The 20565-nt window shown below is 40.2% G+C and overlaps 1 protein-coding gene across 2 annotated transcripts in view; it reads right to left on the bottom strand.

The window, feature by feature from the left end:
• Positions 1-651: 651 nt before the first annotated feature.
• mgst2 (microsomal glutathione S-transferase 2) overlaps positions 652-20565 on the bottom strand; it is a 32780-nt gene continuing 12866 nt past the window's right edge. For both annotated transcript variants that reach the window (XM_073042727.1, XM_073042728.1), the window contains 3 exons: positions 18261-18331; positions 2218-2299; positions 652-940 (listed from right to left, as the gene is read on the bottom strand). In XM_073042727.1, coding sequence (XP_072898828.1) covers positions 805-940; positions 2218-2299; positions 18261-18331 — 289 coding nt within the window. In that variant the 3' untranslated portion in view covers positions 652-804. The remainder of the gene's footprint in view (positions 941-2217; positions 2300-18260; positions 18332-20565) is intronic.

Below are 20565 nucleotides of genomic sequence, written 5' to 3'. Positions count from 1 at the left end.
ACCATCAGGCCCTTGAACCAGAGGGGATAGATAGCTTCACTGAACTATCCCCACTACCTATAAGCTCACTTTCAAGAAATCATCACTTCATATTCTCAATACTTATTAGTTACTTATTTATCTTCTGTATTTGCACAGTTTGTAGTGTTTTGCACTTTGGTTGTTTGTCCGTCCTGTTGGGTGAGGTCTTTCATGGATTTTATTGTGTTTCTTTGACTTACCGTGCAAGAAAATGAACCTCAGGGTACTTTGATAATAAGTACATATATGTACTTCGATAATAAATTTACTCTGAAATTTGAAATTTGAGACTTGATCTCTGACAGAACAATAGACAGAGCTGAAGATTGTAGACACTCCAACCAGGACTTTTATCATTGTATGTGAGTGCACAAAATATTTTGTCTAGAAAACTGCAGCAAGGACAAAACATATTAAATTGAGGGACATTTTTTTTTTGGGTAGTTAGTATATCGACATTAAAAGTTAGAGACAATCTAGGGACCAATTATTTTTATGTAGTAAATTTAAATTAATGTTAATTTACCTTAACTTGTTCCACCACCTGAATGCAATGAACAAAATTAATAAGCAAAATAAGATCAGGTTATCTTTTGTGCAGTGTGTTACAATGAGTTTTATAGACAAAAAACACAGATGAAATGTTTTATTTGGCATCTTAATATCACGTATGTGAATTACAGATATTCAATGCATATTCATAAAAGGGTGTTTTTAATTATGCAATATTTGAAACTTAAAATATACAATAATCATCTGTATTTTGGCTCAACTGCCTGCATATTATAAAATAATTTTTTTGATCTTCTTAGCTAAGTTAAAATCAAAATATTTGTCAAACAGAGAATTTCCGATTCCTCCAGTACTCATACAGACTAATATCAGCAGCATTGCTATACCGATTCTGAACGCAGGGAGCCTGAAAACAAAAATAACTGTATGAGGAAAAAAATCACAATTGTTTTATCACAACTTATTTTTAAATACACTTGATGTTTTCGTAGTCCATGTTTGTTTCCATTCCCAGCCTACGCTGGCTCGATGCACAAGTGTCTCACCTACTGTGGTCTAGGCTGTGAACTGAATACTGAACACTGATAACCAAGTCTTCCCTATTGTTCTAAAGCAAGGAATAAAAAAGAAAAAAAGATTATGGCTTTCCCTTAGCCTAACTGCTACTTTCTGTAGTGGTCATGCAATTGACATTTGGTGGGAATAGCAGATTAGAAAAGTCAACAGACAGCCTCTTGGCCACACAAAATAAAATGGATATGTTCTCAAAGACGTGCCCATTAATGGAAAAGATAAGCTTACAAAAATGGGAATTCCCATTTTCCATTAATGGGCAACCACTTTACAGTCGAAGGTTGAGACCTCCTAGAGCTTTGTGATAAGCTAGGCCTACATTCCAGTGCAATATGGAACAGGCTCTGCATTGCAGCAGGTACCATTGATCAGATGAGATGTTAGGGCTCCAACCAGTCTTTGAGCTGGGTACAAGGATCCTACTGAACCGTTCCAGCAGCTTATTCATCAAGTAATAACGTAAAACCAATAGTTTGTTATTGATTCATTAGCCATTTATACTGCCTAGATTGGGACAAATTCATTCCTTAATTAATATATTGATCACAAAAATGTGATAGAATATTCTCTGTTTGCCTGGGGTAGCATATCAAACAATTCAAAATTATACAGGGTAAAGCAGTCTGCTTGATTGGCACCTCACCATTCATTTTAAACATTCACTCCCTCCAGTACTGCCTTACACTGGCTTCAAAACCATTAACAAGATATACTCTAATTGGTCGCCAGCATTTTTTCCAACAGCACCTACCAAGAATATGACCATTTCTACCCCGAAAGACATGGGCAGCAGGAAGATGTAATTCCCCAAGGAACTCCCTACCTCAACTTGGAAATATATAGCCAATCTTTCTTTATCACTGCATTAAAGTCCCAGAGGCTTCTACCCAAAAGTTGTGTGGAAGTATTTTTCTCCATACTTTCTGGAGCAGTTCAAAAAATGGCTCTGCACATTTTCTCATAAGCAGTTTGGGATGGGAATTAAATGCCAACTTTGCATGGCAGTGATGGCACCATTCCATCAGTGAACAAGGATCATTCAATATACCTGTACTCACATTTGGGTATTCCTACATGTAGGGAGAACCGACCATCAACTTAAACTCATACCTTCTCTTTGCTGACTTTGCATATTCATTAAAGTATATGAAACGGCTGAACAGGTAGAGAAGACCAATGATTGAGGCAATTTCTGAAAGAGAACAAAACATGTTTAAACAATCAAAGTCAACATAACTTGGCACGTTATTAATTATGAATGCTGCTATAGTCAAGAGCAAAACTTTTAACATTGCATTTTTGAGATACATTTAATAATTCTTTAATAAACTTTGATAATGTTCAGTTTGTTAATCACAAAGCAGTGTAAAGACTGTGAATTTTTACAGGAATGTTTGTGATGTAAACAACTAGTTTTAATGTCTCTTGACTTGGAACTGGCCTCTGATGTAGAGAAAGTTCAGCTAGTGGCCAGTACTTCGTTGTGATGCAGCTGTGAATGAATGTGACACAAATATTAAACTCTGCTAGACCGCAATGCTTTCCACAGTCAAATAGCATAATCCTATATGTCCACAGTCAGTAATCCACTGTCAATAATCCTATATGTCCACAGTCAATAGTCCAATATGTTCACATGTGGAATGACAAGATGCACGAACGATAAAGTGCAGGTGATCCATGTAACCAAAAGGGAAAGGGGGGAGATTGTCGAGGAAGATTTGAGTAAGAATCCATGAAAATATGAAGTGCCGGTGGTTTTAATTATGCCACCTGGCAATGAAATAGTTAAAAGTGAAGTGTTTGCCTTATGGAATGTCTTTGTAACAATTTTAGTGAAAATGCTATGTCAACAGAAGCTGTTCATGGTCGACCAGATTCACCTTAATCTCTGCAGGTCTAGACAATATCATGTCTCTGAAATAAAATAGCCTGTTAAATTATGCTGCTATGTCCATTCTGCCTAGACTCCCTCTGAGCTGACAACAATCTGAAGGGAGAAGAGGCTGACTGGAGAGAGGAAAGAATTTTAAAACACAGGCACGGGAGTAGGCCATATGGCCAATCCAGCCTGCTTCACTATTCATTAAATTCCTGGCTGGTCTTCTACCCCAGTGCCACTTATCTCCATTTCACTTGATTCCCTCAGAACGTGTGCATTTGTGTTTGTGAGAGGGAGAGAAATGAGGGGGGTGCTGGTGGTGGTTGGGAAGATAAACATTACATGACTTATTGATCAGTGCCAGGATTTTTCCCTTCTTCAGTGGAAGCATCTACTTTTACAACCCCACTTTACTTTAACCCAGCTTAGCCACATGACTGTGATTTTAGAATTACATTTAGTTCCTAAAATCAATTGAAATAAGTCTTTCGTTTGAAACTAGATTTTAAAATGCGTTGGCATTTATTTTAATGCTGCAAAGTGAATGTTATAACTGGCATTCTAATGATAGATTTCTATTTACCCTACAGAAATCTATTTCATCCTCTCAGTTTTGTACCATGTGTCCTGCTGATCAACTCCCTGTCACAATCTGGCCTTGAATAGCACTTCCTCCTGTTCATCAGCCAAACTGTGGCGTAGTCACAAAACAAGGCTACATTAATAGGTATCAGCAGTCAGAACCAAACACAAAATGTTGCACTGTAGCTTATACAAAAGTCAATGACGTAGCAACTTATTGATGTTAGTACCAATGCTACATTTAGTGCAAAGGTGACTAGTTATATCTGTTTGTTCTCTCACTCCCGCTCAGCCACAACTAGGCAAGTTGTGATGAATTCACTCAATCAATAAGGAACCTCAGATCTGAGCATTCACCTCCTGAAAATGAACCTTGGCATCCAAACAAATTAATTGGGGCAAGATGTAGTATTTTCTAGCTGTACCAGAAGAGAATGTAATTAGTAAGAGGATATCAGCTTGCCACATTAGATGTGCTTACATGACCTATGACGTTTCCTACAGCTTTTATGTAAAGGGTTTAATTAAGAATCAGTTGTTTGAGCAAAAATTAAAAAAAGAATTATTGACAGCTTCATATTTAGCTGCACCAAATCCAAGATTCTGTGATGGCATGATTGAACAATGCTCCATATAGTGTAGTCCTGTGTTGCACATATTGTAGAAGCTCCAGGCTCAATTGCCAAGTCATAGTGCATTAATCCGTGTGCCAATAAAGACCTAGGCAATCACCTCCCAATGTCACACAACCTGCCCGCACTGTGTGCCTCAGCTCGCATATGAAAAGTGGCTATTTGGTGAGACATGGCAGAACTTTACCTCAAAATATCTGACCCATTGCAAGAGAAAGGCTGCAAAACCTAGAGCTGCGGCAGGGGCTGAAAACAGTAGACATGAATGCATTTTCTGACACTGCAATGGTTTATGACTTGTAACATTTCACATCAAAATGAGCACCCACCAATTCAACACGGCTTTGTGCAACGTTTCACCAGTACAAAACATCTTGTGAAAGATGATGAAACATTACTATATGAAGCAGAAATTTCCTTCAACTAAGTATCGAAAGATTGAGGCCATTAACCAAGTTCACTTCCAACAAGTGATTTCATCTGTCTTCCTAATAACTAACTGAAACATTTCATATCAGCAGTACTTTGATTGACACCAAGATGACTAGATCTCATCTCTGCAACATCACATGACTCTTTTCCCCACCTCTGCCATTACCCCTGCTGATGAAACCCTCAGACTCTGCAATTCTAATGCTTATCTGTAACCATCCCATTGCATTCTCTATACGTTTGATGTCTTCTAAATTCTGCTGCAAATATCCTGAACTGCACTAATTCCCTTTCACACCCATGCCTTCTAACTACATTGATTCTCAGTTAAACAAATCCTCACCATCACTATCATTGTCACAAGTCTGCAACTTCCCGAATTCTGTGCCCCTTCAACTTTCTGATTACCCTAAAAATTAAATCACTCCACAATTGGCAGCCACGTTTCTTACTCAAGATCTTCCGCAAACCCTACACCTTTGCTCATCGCACATGACTTTATAAAACTTATATGAAGTCTTATGGATTGTTATAATGTTAAGTGTTATGCAAGGTGCTGTTTGGTGTATGTAAATTTCCACTGTTGAGATAGTAGGTAAAACAGTATATTAAATAAAATCCATTGAGCTTTTAAGCAAAACAAAATTCAGCCAAATACATTTGACACTAGAATTTTTGTTTAAACAATAGTTAACTCCTAATGACAATGACATACATTTACAAAATCATTTCTTGGAATTACACCTCCATGGATTATACATTTTGTATAATCCTTAGGATAAAATTCTGCCATGTAATACTACTAATGAACATTCTAATTTGTGCCATGAAGAATTTTGAAAGAAGTAATCTATCTCATTTGGGCAAGTTCCTTATTAAAACAATGGCAATATATTAAAGCAGTAACATACATTCATCGTTAATTTCACCAAGAACAATTTGATGCCTCTACGTTTTGCATGTCAATCACTGTGGAACTTTTTGCATTAATGCGAGGGATACTGTAGATTTGCAATGAAGTACTTCTCCTGCAGCACGTGCTGGTAATAACATGTTCTCATGCTAGGTACCGTGCAGACAAGAATGGAGCCTCCTGAACCCACTCACAAAATACCTTAAATTTTTATCTGGTTACCATGTTACCTAGAGATAGATTTTTCTCCCATTTGCCGGCCATGAAAATGAAAACAGCAATATAGTTTGCAGTTTTAGCCACTTCTTGTTACTGTTGGTTTAGTGAACACTTTTCACCAGTAACAGAGCTAGAGGGAGAGAAATAACACACGGAAACAGGAGCAAAAATCGGCTCCTCAAGCCTGCTCAGTCATTTAATATGCTCATGGTTTCAACCACTCTCTCTACCAGTTCCCCATAGCCGTCAATTGAAGATCTTTCAAAAATATATGAGAAAGAAGTACTGAGGTGTTTCATGGGGGTGCGGCGGAAAGATCCATGATCAAATTCTGCCTATAACTGAGTCATCTGCTGCCACGATATGACTACAGGATAAGACGTTTCTTTGGATAACAGATGTAGTGAAATAGTCTGTCAAAATCTCCTGCCTTGGTTCACACCTGGAGGATAGCCACTGCTGCAGGTACTGCAGTGTCGGTGGTAGAATCCCTTTGTGGATTTGTTGCAATAACATTCATAAACACAGCAAATGTGCAGAATTGGCTTTAAGCTGAAGGGAGAATATTGTCTCAGTGCAAAAGCTTACCAATGACTCACACCAATAATAACATCCCTTAAAAGAGATTCTCACATACTTTAAAGAACTGCGGCTAATGTGATGGAGGAATTACTGAGCCCTGGCAGAAATTAATTAACATCAGTGAGTACCATCTTTAACATGGGGTGGCCAGCACTGTTGTCATTCGACAGTGCAATTTATTTAGCTCCACAGTCTGTCAGGCATGGCAACTCCTTTCTGTCATCTCTCCCCGAGATGATATCAGCACTTGGAATATAATCAGAGAGAGGGAGAAAAGGCTGCAAACTAAGTCGTTAATCTAAGACAGAATTCCTTGTCAACTTTTTCAAAAGCTTCATTACCAACAGAACCTGATGGAGATAAATCTTTAAATATTGTTGGCGACCACACATTTGAGAGGAAATGAATTAGGATGGGCTGAAATTTTAATCTTAAGTTATGATCTATTAATGGGGTGCTGCAGCATTGTGGTTAAGTTACTGGATAATTGATTTAGCATCATGAGTTCAAATCCCACCATAGCCAACAGAGAAATGAAATTCAAGCAATTAAATAACAAGCTAGCATCTGCGATGTTAATCATGAAAATTTCAATCAGATTGTGGTTTTAAAACTTATCTGGTTTATTATGTACTTCAGGGGAAACAAAATCTTCCATCTTTCCTCCCCGGGACTATGTGTATCTCCAGACCTCCTAATGTGGTTGACAGTTATCTGGTTTCTGAATGGCAATCACTAAGTTCAGGGTCAAATGGGGGAGACAATTATACTGGCATTGCCAGCAACATTCACATCCCATAGAAATTTCAGATCTCCTCAGAAGAGATGCCAGATCTACAGGATACTGAATGGGGTACCGTTACTCAAGAAGGGCAGCCAGGTAGTTACGGGCTTTTGAGCCTGAGACCAATGGCAAGGAAATAATTAAAAATAAAGTTCTGAGAGAGGAGATTAATCCACACTGAGAAAGGTGGGGTTCAACAATGTCTTTGTCAAGGGGAGGTTCTGTCTGACTAACTTGATTGGATATTTTGTGATTACGTGCATCAATACCGATTATGCAGTCGATGTAATCTACATGAACTTCAGTAAGGCCTCTGTAAAGGTCTGATATATGAGACTGGTTCAAAAGCAAGAGTTCATAAGATCCAGGCACTTTGGCAGATTGGATCTGAAAGTGTTTGTTGATCTTTGGAAGTTATTTTTTTTACTGCAAACCTGTGACTAGTGGTGTATTGTAGAGAACCTTGCTGTTTGCTTTATATACAATTCTGTGCAAAAGTCTTAGGCACATGTAAAAAAAATTCTGTAAAGATGCTTTCAGAAATAATGAAACGAGAAGTTTCTAAACATCAGAAAAATACTATAAAGAGCAGTAAACAGTAAAAAAAAAACTAAAACGAATCAATATTTGGTGTGACCACCCTTTGCCTTTAAAACAGCATCAATTCTCTTAGGTACACTGCCGTGCAGTTTTACAAGAAAATTGGCTGGTAGGTTGTTTCAAGCACCCTGCAGAATTTGCCACGGTTCTTCTGCAGACTTTGGCTGTCTTGCTTACATAAAACATAGAACAGTACAGCACAGAACAGGCCATTTGGCCCACAATGTTGTGCCAAACCAGCTATAAAGCAAGTCAAAACCACAAACACTAATCCCTCCTACCGGCACCACGTCCAAATCCCTCCATCTTCCTTACATTCATGTGCCTATCCAAATGTCTCTTAAAAGCCTCTAATTTATTTGCCCCTACCACCATACCAGGCAGTGCATTCCAGGCATCCGCGATTCTCTGATAAAAAGAACTTACTCTTCACATCCACCTTAAACCTACCCCTCTCACCCTCAATGCATGCCCTCTGGTATTAGACATTTCAACCCTGGGGTACAGATACTCTCTGTCCACTCTGCCTATGCCTCTCACAAGCTTCTATCAGATCTCCACTCACCCTCCAACACTCCAGAGAAAACAACCCAAGTTTATCCAGCCTCTTGTGATAACACATGCCCTCTAAACCAGGCAGCATCCTGGTAAACCCCTTCAGCACCCTCTCTAAAGCCTCAACATCCTTCCTATAGTTGGGCAACCAGAACTGCACACAATACTCCAGATGTAGCTAATCAGAGATTTATTAAGTCGTAACATAACCTCCTGACTTTTGAACTCATTGCCTCCACTAATAAAAGCAAGCATTCCGTAAGTCCTCATAACCACCTTATCGGCCTGTGTAGCCACTTTCAAGGAGATATGAACTTGGATCCCAAGATCTCTCTGCTCAGCAACACTGTTCAGGATTTTGCCCTTCACAGTCCACTGTCTCCTTGATTTTGCCCCTCTGAGGTACAGCACCTCACATTTACCTGGGTTAAACGCCATCTGCCACTTCTCAGCCCATATCTGCAACTGATCTATATCCTACTGTATTCTTTGCCAGTCTTCTACACTATCCACACCTCCACCAATCTTGCTATCATCTGCAAATTTACTAGCCCACCCATCGACATTTTGATCCAGGTCACTTATATACATACATATACAGCAGAAGTCCCAGCACAGGTCCCTGCTAATTACAGCCCTCCAGCTGTAATTAAATAAGTCCCTTCAGTCATTACCCTCTATCTTCTATGCGCAAGCCAGTTCTGAATCCAAACAGCTAATTCCATAAGGCGCCAGACAGAAGACAAAGAAGCAGAATTAGGCCATTTGGCCCATCAAGTCTGCTCTGCCATTCAGTCATGGCTGATCCCTTTTTATCCCCTCCTCAACCCCACTCACCAGCCTTCTCCCTTTAATGCCGTGTCCAATCAAGAACCTATCAAGCTCTGCCTTAAGTATACCCAACGACCTGGCCTCCACAGCTGCCTGTGGTAACGAATTCCACATATTCACCACTCTCTGACCAAAGAAATTTCTCCACATCTGTTTTAAATGGATGCCCTCTATCCTGAGGCTGTGTCCTCTTGTCCTAGACTCCCCCACCATGGGAAGCATCCTTTCCACATCTACTCTGTCTGGGCCTTTCAACATTCAGAAGGTTTCAAATGGAGCCCCCCTCATCCTTCTAAATTCCAGTGAGTACAGACCCAGCTATCAAATGTTGCTCATATGATAACCCTTTCATTACTGGAATCATCCTTGTGAACCTCCTCTGGACCCTCTCCAATGCCAACACATCTTTTCTTTGGTGAGGAGCCCAAAACTGGTCACAATATTCAAGGTAAGGCCTCACCAGTGCCTTATAAAGCCTCAGCATCACATCCTTGCTCTTGTATTCTAGACTTCTTGAAATGAATGTTAACATTGCATTTGCCTTTCTCACAATCAACTCAAACTGCAAGTTAACCTTTAGGGTGTTCTGCATAAGGACTACTAAGTCCCTTTGCATCTCAGATTTCTGGATTTTCTCCCATTTAGAAAAGAGTTTGCACATTTATTTCTTCCAACATTGTATTTCTCTTGTCACTTTCTTATGCATTCTCCTAAACTGTCTAAGAATTTCTTATGCATTCTCCTAAACTGTCTAAGTCCTTCTGTAGCCTACCTGTTTCCCCAACACTACCTGCCCCTCCACCAATCTTCATATCATCTGCAAATCTGGCAACAGAGAAATCTAAATCATCGGTATACAGCATAAAAAGAAGAGGTCCCAACATCGACCCTGCAGAACACCACTAGTCACTGGCAGCCAACCAGCAAAGGACCCTTTTATTCCCACTTGCTGCCTCCTACAAATAAGCCAATGCTCTAACTATGCTAGTAACATTCCTGTAATACCATGGGCTCTTAGCTTGGTGTAAGCAGCCTCATGCGTGGCACTTTGTCAAAGGACTTCTGAAATTCCAAATATACAACATCTACTACATCCCCTTTATCTATCCTACTTGCAATCTCCTCAAAGAATTCCAACAGGTTTGTCAAGCAAGAATTTCCCTCAAGGAAACCATGCTGACTTTGTCCTATCTTGTCCCGTGTCACCAAGTATTCTGTAACCTCATCCTTAACAATTGATCCAACATCTTCCCACACCCTGAGGTCAGGCTAACTGGTCTATAAGTTCCTTTCTACTGCCTTCCTTCTTTCTTAAAGGATGGAGTGATATTTGCAATTTTCCTGTCCTTTGGCACCAACCCAGAATCCAATGAGTTTTGAAAGATCATTACTAATTCCTCCACAATCTCTACCACCGCCTCTTTCAGAACCATATGATGCAGTTCATCTGGTCCAGGTGACTTATGGACCCTTAGGTCTTTCAGCTTTTAGAGCACTTTCTCCCTTGTAATAGTAAGTGCACTCACTTCTCTTCCCTCACACTCTGTAACATCTGGCACATTGCTAGTGTCTTCCACAGTGAAGACTGATACAAAATACTCATTGAGTTCATCTGCCGTCTCCTTGTCCCCCATTATTATTTCTTCAGCTTCATTTTCTAGTAGACCTATATCCTCTCTCATCTCTCCTTTATTTTTTTTTCATACTTGAAAAGGCTTTTACTATTCTCTTTGATACTGTTTGCTAGCTTGCTTTCATGTTTCATCTCTTCCTTTCTAATGAGTATTTTACTTGCTCTCTGTAGGTTTGTAAAAGCCTCCCAATCCTCTGTCTTCCTGCTAATTTTTATTTTGTTGTATACCCTCTTTTTTGTTTTTACATTAGCTTTGACTTCCCTTGTCGGCCGTGGTTGTACTATTTTGCCATTTGAGTATTTCTATGTTTTTGGAATACATCTATCCTGCACCTTCCTCATTTTCCCCAGAAACTCGTGCCATTGCTACTCTGCTGACGTCCCTGCCAACAGCTCCCTTTCCACGCTCATTCCATGCATCTTAATTTTCTGGATTAGCCTCCCAAGAGGGACTTTGTCAAATGCCTTACTAAAATCCACGTAGACAACATCCACTGCCCTTCTCTCCCCAGTCTCTCTCATCACCTTGTCAAAAAACTCTATCGTTGGTAAGGCATGACCTGCCCTGCACAAAGCCATGATGGCCCTCCCTATTTCGACCATGGGTTTCCAAATGCTCATATATCCTATCCCTAAGAATTTTCTCCAGCAATTTCCCCACAACTGATTTGTTATTCCCTGGTCTATAGTTCCCAGGATTTTCCCTTGTTCCCTTCTGAAATAGAGGTACATCTTCAGTCACTTGCCAGTCCTCTAGGACCTCGCCTCTGGCTAGAGAGGACACAGAGATATTGGTCAAAGGCTCAGCAATTTTGTCTCCTGCCTCCTTCAATAAACTGGAGTAATTCCCATCAGGCCCTGGGGACATCCATGTTAATACTCATTTGGAGGACCAACTCTTCTTTTTCTTTGATCTCTGGAAACCTAACATATTTATACTGTCAGCACTGATCTTCCGATCCTGGATATCCTTTTCCATGGTAAATACTGAAGCAAAGTACTCATTAAGTACCTCACTCACATTCTCTGCATCCAAGCAAATGTTTCCCCCCCCTACCCCCTTTCTCCTTGAGTGTTCCCACCCTCTCTCGTTATCCTTTCACTCTTGAAGTATGTACAGAATGCCTTGGGATTCTCTTTAATCCTACTGTCAAGGACTTTTCTTGACCCCCTCCTGCTTTCCTAATTCCCTTCTTTGGTTCTTTTCTGGCTTCTTTATTCTTGTAGGTGGTAACACACAAATACAGTAAGGTGGTTATGAAGACATGTGAGATCCTTCCATGACTTCTTTTGCTGAAACATAGATTATAAGAGCAAGAAGGTTATAGTGCCACCATGTAAAACATTGGTTAGACCACAGCCTGAGTATTGTGCATATTTCTAGTCACTGTACTGTAAGAAAAAAAGTGATTATATTATTGAGAATGCAGGAGCGATTCACTGGGACACTGCCAAACTTGTGGATCAAGCGTTTCAGATATGAAGAGAGATTTGGATTGGCTGAGGGGGCATAGAGATGATGAGAAATGCTTTCATTTAGCAAAGGGGTCTGTAACTAGGAGGAGCTGTAAGGGGTAGAAGTTTTCAAAGGGACTTGAGGAAGAATCTTTAATCATCAGAGAGTGGTTAAAATCTGGAACCCTGTGTCTGATGAGATGATGGAGGAGACAGATACTTTCACAACTTCCAATAGCTATTTGAAATAATGCGGCACAGAAGCTATGGACTGAGTGCAGGAAAAAAGGATTTATGTATCAAGGTGACTGAATGACATATTTCTATGCTGAATGGCTGTACGTACATTGTTAACATGTTTGATTTGTCTTCTTCTTAAGGATGTTGGTCATTTTTATGAACCATTAGAATGATTATTCTTGAATTTAAAAGTAAATAGTAGGGAATTAGGAATATCACTAGAGAATGTGACGTTGTCTTTGAAAAAGTTCAAAGTACACTTACTTTCAAAGTATGTACACTATAAACAATCTAGAAATTCATCTCCATACAGGCAAAACTTTTAGCTCATTTATTTATTTAGTGGTGTTGGTGATGGCATTAATGGAATGACATGGGTTGAAATTTGGAAATTTACTCTGCAATATTAAACTGGAACAAAGAACAGGAACAAATCCATGTTGAGCTTGATGTGAACGGAGGGAGATGCCATGGCTGGAAAAAAGCTGGCTGCCCTGCAAGAGCTCCCATAGTGCAAATTCGATACTTATTACGTGGGGGATGTTAATGCAAATTAAACTATTTTAGTAATGTGTATCAGGAAGTTTGCTTAGGTCTATGATAACATGGCTTCATCTTATCATGGGCTGTGACTTGAAACAACATGCATCATCCGCTTTCGTGTCATGTCACAGAACCTTAGAGTTATATAGCATGGAAGCATGTCCTATGGCTCAGCTGGTCCTTGCTGACTGAGATGCCCCATACAGGTTTGTCCCATTTGCCACTGTTTGGCCCATAATCTTCTAAATCCTTTCAATATGTTTACCTGTCCAACTATTAAAACTTGCTCTTGTATCTACCCTAACCACTTCCTTTGGCAGCTCATTCTGCAAAGATGACAGCCTTTGTATAAAAATGTTGCCCCATAAGTTCCTCTTAAATCTTTCCCTTCTCACCTTAAACCTCTGCCCTCTAGTCCTTGATACTCAAATTCTGGGAAAAAGACTGCCTGCCCTTCATGATTTCATACATCTCTATAAGTTCACCTCTCAGTCGCTTACCTTCTCAGAAATAAAGTGTTAACATGTTCAACCTCTCCCTTCCCTCATTAACTTCCTTAGTCACCTCATCAAAAAACTCAATCAAGGTCATGAGGCATGATCTCCCATGCTGTCTACCCCTAATCAACCCATCTTTCCAGATGTGCTGTATGTATTTCTTATCCCCCAAAATCCTCTCCAGTAATTTACCTACCTGCAATGCTAGACTAATTGACCTATATTCCCAGGTTTTCTTTGCTGCCCTTCTAAAGGCACAATATTCACTTTCCTCCAGTCTACACTAGATCTCATCCATGGTTAATGGAGATGCTAATATTTCAGCCAGAGTTCACACAATTTTGTTTCAAGTCTCCCATGTGTCGTTGGATAAGGCTGGTCAAGTCCTGGATACCTGTCTAGCTTCATACCTTTTAAGACATCCAGCAGCACCTCCTCTATTGCAATGTTAACGAGCTCCAAGACCTTCCCATTTACTTTTCTAATTCCAAAGTTTTCATTTCTCTTTCTCCATGGTAAAAGAAGAGAAATATTCGTTAAGGGCCTTACCCATTTCTGTAGCTCCGTGCCAAGGTGTTCCCTTTGGTCTTTGAGGAGCTCTATTCTCTGTAACTCCTTTTCCTTTAATATACTTCTAAAATCTCTCTGGATTTTCCTTAATCTTCTCTGCCAAAGTAGTTATCTCATGCCAGTTTCCCTGCTTGATTTCCTTCTCGAGTATTCTTCTGCATCCCCTGTACTCGTCTGGGGATTCACTTGGGCTCAGCTACCCGTAACTGACCCATGCCATCTTCTTTCTCCCAGCAAGGACCTCAGTATCCCTCATCATCCAGGGTTCCAGCATTGCCCTTCATTTTAATAGGAACATACAAACCTTGAGCTTTCACTGCCTCACCTTAAAAGCCTTCCAGTTGCTCGTGGTTCATTTGGCTGCAAACAAACTACTCCAATAAAATATTTGCAAGCTCTTGTCTCATACTATCAAAACTCATCTTGTTCCAATTTAGAACTTGAAATTGTGGTCCAGTTCTGTCCCTTTTCATAGTTATTTTAAAATTAATAAAACTGTGGTCATTTGTCTTAAAATTCTCCCCCACTATCACCCTAGTCACTTGCCCCATCTTAATACCCAAGAGCAAGGTGAGTTTTGCCCTCTACGTAGAAGGCCCTCTATATATTGCCCAAGGTAATTTTCCCAGGTACACTTAATGAATGTCACCTATCTAAGCCCTTAATAATATGGCAGCCACAGTCTCTGTTAGGGAAGTTAAAACCACTACTATGCTAATGCAATCTCCCTGCAAGTTTGGTCTTTTAACTCACATTGAGTACTTGGATGCCAATAGCACAATCCTGCCGATGTGGATCATCCCTTTCTTGTTTCTCAGCTCCACCCATAACACCTCACTGGATGATTCCTCAGTAACTCTGACTTGGGCTGTGACATTTGTAATATTAAGCAGCCAGTTCTGTCTCTCCCGTAGCCATGTTTCTGTAATGGCTATAATATTCCAGTCCCAGAGAGCTACTTAAGCCCTAATTTAATCTGCTTTAACTTTCTGCATCAAAATAATTACAATTTAATCCAAGTTGACTTTCCTTGCTCCTGGCCATTCTCCAGATTTTCATACCTGTTCAACTAGGTGTCAATGACTTTTGCATCACTTTCCTGCCTCTTATTTGCCTCCTTGATGCTTGGGATCCTGCCCCCTGCCAATCAAGTTTAGACCCACCCTTACAGCACTAGAAGATCTGCCTGCTAAGGTATTGCTACCCCTCCAGGTCAGGTGTAACCCATCCTTCTTCTGCAAACTACCTCTGCACTAAAGAGATTCTAATGGACCAAAAATCTGGATCTCCACCCCCTACACAATTTTTCAGCTACTGCTGCCTTCTCCTGAACAGTCATCCCACCAACAGTATCCAAAATGGTAGACTTGGTTTCAAGGAGAATGGCCATGGGGGATCTTGCCCAAGTTGCCTACTCTCTTTTTCTTTCCTAATGGTTACCCAGCTACTTTCTGCCTGTACCTTAGGTGTGACCGCCTCACTAAAACACAGATCTATGAAACTCTTGACATATTGGATGATTCTGAGTGCATCCAACTCCTTTGTATGGTCAGTCAGCAGCTGCAGCTGGACACATTCTCCTCAGGTGAAGTCCTGACAGTCTCCCTAATCTCCCATATCCTGAAGGAGGAGCATGCCACTGCCCTAACTGACATTTGAATGCTCAAAGACTAAAAAATAAAAAGAAAATCAAGCTTGTGAAATTATACAAATATACTGCATTCCAAAATAATCCTTAACCAGATGGTTATATCTGCTTCAGGATTAATTAAAAAGGATCCTGTAGTCTTAAGAACTGTAACAAATCACATGGTATAACTCTCATAACTGTGTGCACAAACACTTGTTGATGCCATGAGTGAATAACGTGTTGGCTGATCTTCTTATCAGTGTTGGAAGGACTCAGCCCGAAATGTCAACTGCTTATTCTTCTCCATTGATATTCTCTGACCTGCTGAGATCCTCCAGCATTTTGTGTTGATCTGCAGAATCTCTTGTGTTTATACATCTTCATCATGGTAGGCCATAAGAAGGCTAAAGGCTAACACTAAAGGCTAACTTATATCCTTGGCCATTCCTATGAGTCCAAGTTGTTACCTAGCTACTTTCTTTTTGGTCCCACAGGCACACCCACTCAATGTGTACACCCTCAAGCTAACCGGAACTGATTGTTCGCCTTACTGACCACCTCTTGTTTCTCTATCCAAACCTATCTTTCCTAATCACTTTCTTGAAATAAACCCCACTCTGAATGACTGCCATAGACTGCGTCTAGCCCTGCAACTGACTCTCACCTTCATGATCCAGCTGCCCTCTAATTGTGAGAAACGACAACTCAAGGCATATTGTACAAGATTTGGTGTACTAAGCCTTTTCCATTGCTCACCTCACATGCCAAAAGATTGGGTGTAGTACTGTAGTGGTTAAATCACTTGATTAACAATTAATGTATCTGGAAGTAAAAGCCTAGCATGAAACCACCTCAATGTGAGAAAACCTGGTTCATTACTGACTTACAGGGAAAAATGGTCTTATCTGATGTGGCCTGCCTGGGCAGTCCCACAGCAATATGATTGACTTTTCATTCTTAATGGTCAATCCATAAGCAGAATGGACTGGATTTCTCCAAAAGGACAATAAAGTCTGATCTTACTCAATCCTGAACAAAGAGAGCACATTATCATTCTTAAGCCGGGATCAGCAATCGAAAATCACAGTGAAAACGTGTCCAATATCTTCCACCAAGGTTGGTGAACTGCAGCTTACAGGGTTAGAGAAGGCCGGGATTTTTCAAACCTATTCTGCTCAGGATCACATTGGGAAGTGCATTTACACACCAGATCACTTTGTGAGAATCAAAAAAAAACTACAGATGATGGAAAAGTGAAATAAAAACAGAAAACACTGGAAAAACTTAGCAGTTCAGAGAAACTGTTAACATTTGAGTTCTGATGAAGGGTCTTCAACCAGAAATGTTAATGATATTTCCTAGCCTGCTGAGATTTTACAGCATTTTCAGTGAACAGTGGAAAAGTTAAACATTCTTATTCCACTTTGGTTCTGTTTTGTCAGCCCCCTGCAGAGCCAAATTAAAATGTAGAAGGGAATACAGAGTTATTTTATCTTCAACTATGGCGTTCTCCAGAAGCACAATGTCTCTGCAAGTAAAGCTCACAGTCTTGCGATCTGGTTCAATCCAAATCTCCGGGGCTGTCTGTACGAAGTTTGTATATTCCCTGACTATGGGTATTTCCATAAGATATAGGAGCAGTATTAGGCCATTTGGCCCATCAAGTCTGCTCCTCCATTTCACCATGGCTGATCCATTCCCCCCTCAGCCCCAACCTCCTGCCATCTCCCCATATCCTTTCATGCCCTGACTAATCAAGAATCTAACAACCTCTGCCTTAAGCATACCCAATGATTTGGACTCCACAGCCACCTACCCTACAGTCGACTCTATCGAGGCCTTTCAACATTTGATAGGTTTCAATGAAATCCCCATTCATTCTTCTGAATTCCAGTGAGCACAGGCCCAGAGCCATCAAATACTCTTCATATGACAAGCCTTTCAATCCCTGAGTCATTTTTGTGAACCTCCTTTGAACCCTCCCCATTGTTAGCACATTCTTTCTTAGATAAGGGCCCAGAACTGCTCACAATACTCCCTGTGAAGCCTCATTGGTGCTTTATAAAGCCTTGACATTATAACAGCCTTGCTTTTATATTCTAGACATCTAGAAATTAGCAAGTGAATGCTAATACTGCACTTGCTTTCCTCACCACAGACTCAACCTGCATGTTTATCTCTACGGGATCCTGCACAAGGACTCCCAAGTCCCTGTGCACCACAGGTTTCTGAATTTGCTCTCCAGTTAGAAAACAGTTAAACACTTTTATTTCTTCTACCAAAGTGCATGACCATATACTTCCCGACACTATATTCCATCTGCCACTTCTTTGCCCATGACGTTAATGGGATTGCTCCAAATGCTGCCATGAACTTGATGGGCCAAATGACCTCCAGTATCATAGTGACTTATGATATTATGAGAAGTTAACCTTCCCCTACAATAGAGCATATGTTCAGCCTAGACATACTGCTCAAGAAATTAGTGGCAATTGACTTGCAATCAAACTAGCCAAATACAAGTCTAAGTGATGGAGAAGTTCTCTTGTTAGTTTTAGATAACTACGGCTCACCTTGATTGAAAAACAATCCAGAACTCCATAACACAACCAAGAACGTGGGATAGAATTCAACTGAGTTCTGCCTGTATAGATTCAAACACATAACAAACATTAAATTACAAAAGGTATTTCCTTTAAACAGCTCCTCAAACCTTCAAATTTCTTTGGTGGTACAGGCTGGAGCCCCCCACCCTGATCTGAAAGTACCTCATCATTCTGTTTTAAAGAGTGACGACTTATGTGGAATTGAAGCTGGTGCAGGAAGATTATTATGGAACTGGTATTCTTTTAACCCTAACGTAGACTTCACCATATTTACTTAGAGAGGTTTACCAATTTGTGGTCAGAAAGAGGGAACCATGGCTGATTTGTTCTGGGTTGTCAACAACAATGAGATGAATACAAACTTGCACATTTCTGTTGACATTTCCACAAGTGGGACATCAAAACAACTATTCAGAAGTCTGATATGATGCATAGTAAAACCTCTAGGAATAGATGTCTCAGCAGCTGTATCTTTAGTGTCTTTAGTAAAGAGTGGGTGCTGCACTGTTAAGGTTGCAATCTGTCAGAGAAAACACTAGGCCAATGTCCACTAGGCCTTCTCTGTCAGCATAAAACAGCCCATGGTATCATTTTGAAAGAGAGTTAGAGTCTATATTTATCCTTCACTCAACCTAGCCAAATTAGATTATTTGGTCATTGTTGTTGAGGGGAAACGTACTGTGTGCAAATTGGCTGCAGTATTCCAACAGAGAATGCACTTTAAACATGGTTCATCGGCTGCAAAGAATTGGGCACCACACAAGTGCAAGTGTCCTTTTTAATGTGACAACTGAAGTTCAACTGGAAATGTTTTGTTTGACATTTGTATTCTGACATCCTCAGGATTGGAGTATTGAAAGCAATACACATCATCCATATCCAAGGAAGTTCTCATCCTCAGGATTAGAGTTCTGAAAGCAATGCTACAATGTCCATATCAAGGAAGAAAGAAATGGGGAAATGAGATCACAACATGATCTCACTATCCAAACTATATGATATCCCTAATCATAAGCACCACCCTACTTGGAACAGACAGCATCGAGATGGGGCAAAGGAAAGAAAACTGCAAATAGTCTTTAAATAGTCATTAGTTTGAGATGGGAACAGGAAGCCACACTTTGGTAAAAATTATGAAAAGGGTAATTATTGGCCGTGAAAAATTACAAATCAAATGCATTTCCCACTTGAGACAATCAGATCAGAATAAGACTTCCATATTTATTCTGCCTGGGAAAACACTTGCATGAAATAGATTTAAACAAAATGATAAAGATATATTTATTATAACTTTACCATGACTTCCAGTAAGATGGCAGCCTCTTGGGAGCCAACCAAAGGTCTTTTTGTCTTTTTTAAGCATCTTTTTTTATGACCGCAAGACAACGCTGGATATTAGGAACTTAAAGTACTGCAGGTCTACCCCATCAGTGAGCAGCTCATTGGTGGAGGAGCTGGACGAGTTGGACCTGTTACTGCCTGCTACAGAGAGGCATCGGAGCAGGTGTGCAAAAGCAGTGGGCAGTCTAACAGTGAGTGATTGTCTTGGGCGTTTCTCTTACAATAGCAAGACCCTGTTAAACACTGGTAATGTAAAATTTGCAAATCCATTTCCATGTTTATTAGTGAGACAGACAGCAGGGGAGCTGCCTGGCCACAGTTGAAGAGAGGATTAGGTCTCAAGCTGTGGGCTTGCCTGTTGCAGCAGTCCAGGAGAGGAGACGCTGGAGATGAAGTATGAGGCATCCATGCTGGCCCCTCCAATAGGTGCTGCCATCTGGTGATCACTTGATAGAAGACAAGCTGCATAGCATTCATGCATTTGTATATTCACCTGTGGACTGCTAAGAGCTGCTTGTTCTTGCCAATAACACCCATGCACCATCAATTTACAGGACATATCACTCAGGGACTTGGGCTATATACAGTATGTATATTTTGTGTGACTGTATGTTTACTTGCTATCTTATATGTGCTATTTGTGCTTTGTACCATGTATAACATTGGTACCGTGACCCTGCAGGAATGCTGCTACGTTTGGCTGTATCCATGAGTTTTCATGCATGGTTGAATGACAATTAACCTTGAACTTGAACATTATGAAAGATGTCTTATATCTTCAATTGTACTTGTATTATTTGGGCATGTAGCCATCACAGTAAAGTTGCACACATGCGATTCATATTTCTGTGAAATTAAATCTTGTGTTACCTAAAGAGATTTTCAAAATTATTTACCAGCATTGTGTCATTATATGGATATAACTCAATTA

This window comes from Hemitrygon akajei, chromosome 4 (assembly GCF_048418815.1).
Source record: "Hemitrygon akajei chromosome 4, sHemAka1.3, whole genome shotgun sequence".
Lineage (NCBI taxonomy): Eukaryota > Metazoa > Chordata > Chondrichthyes > Myliobatiformes > Dasyatidae > Hemitrygon > Hemitrygon akajei.
This window is presented reverse-complemented; position numbering and strand designations above follow the sequence as displayed.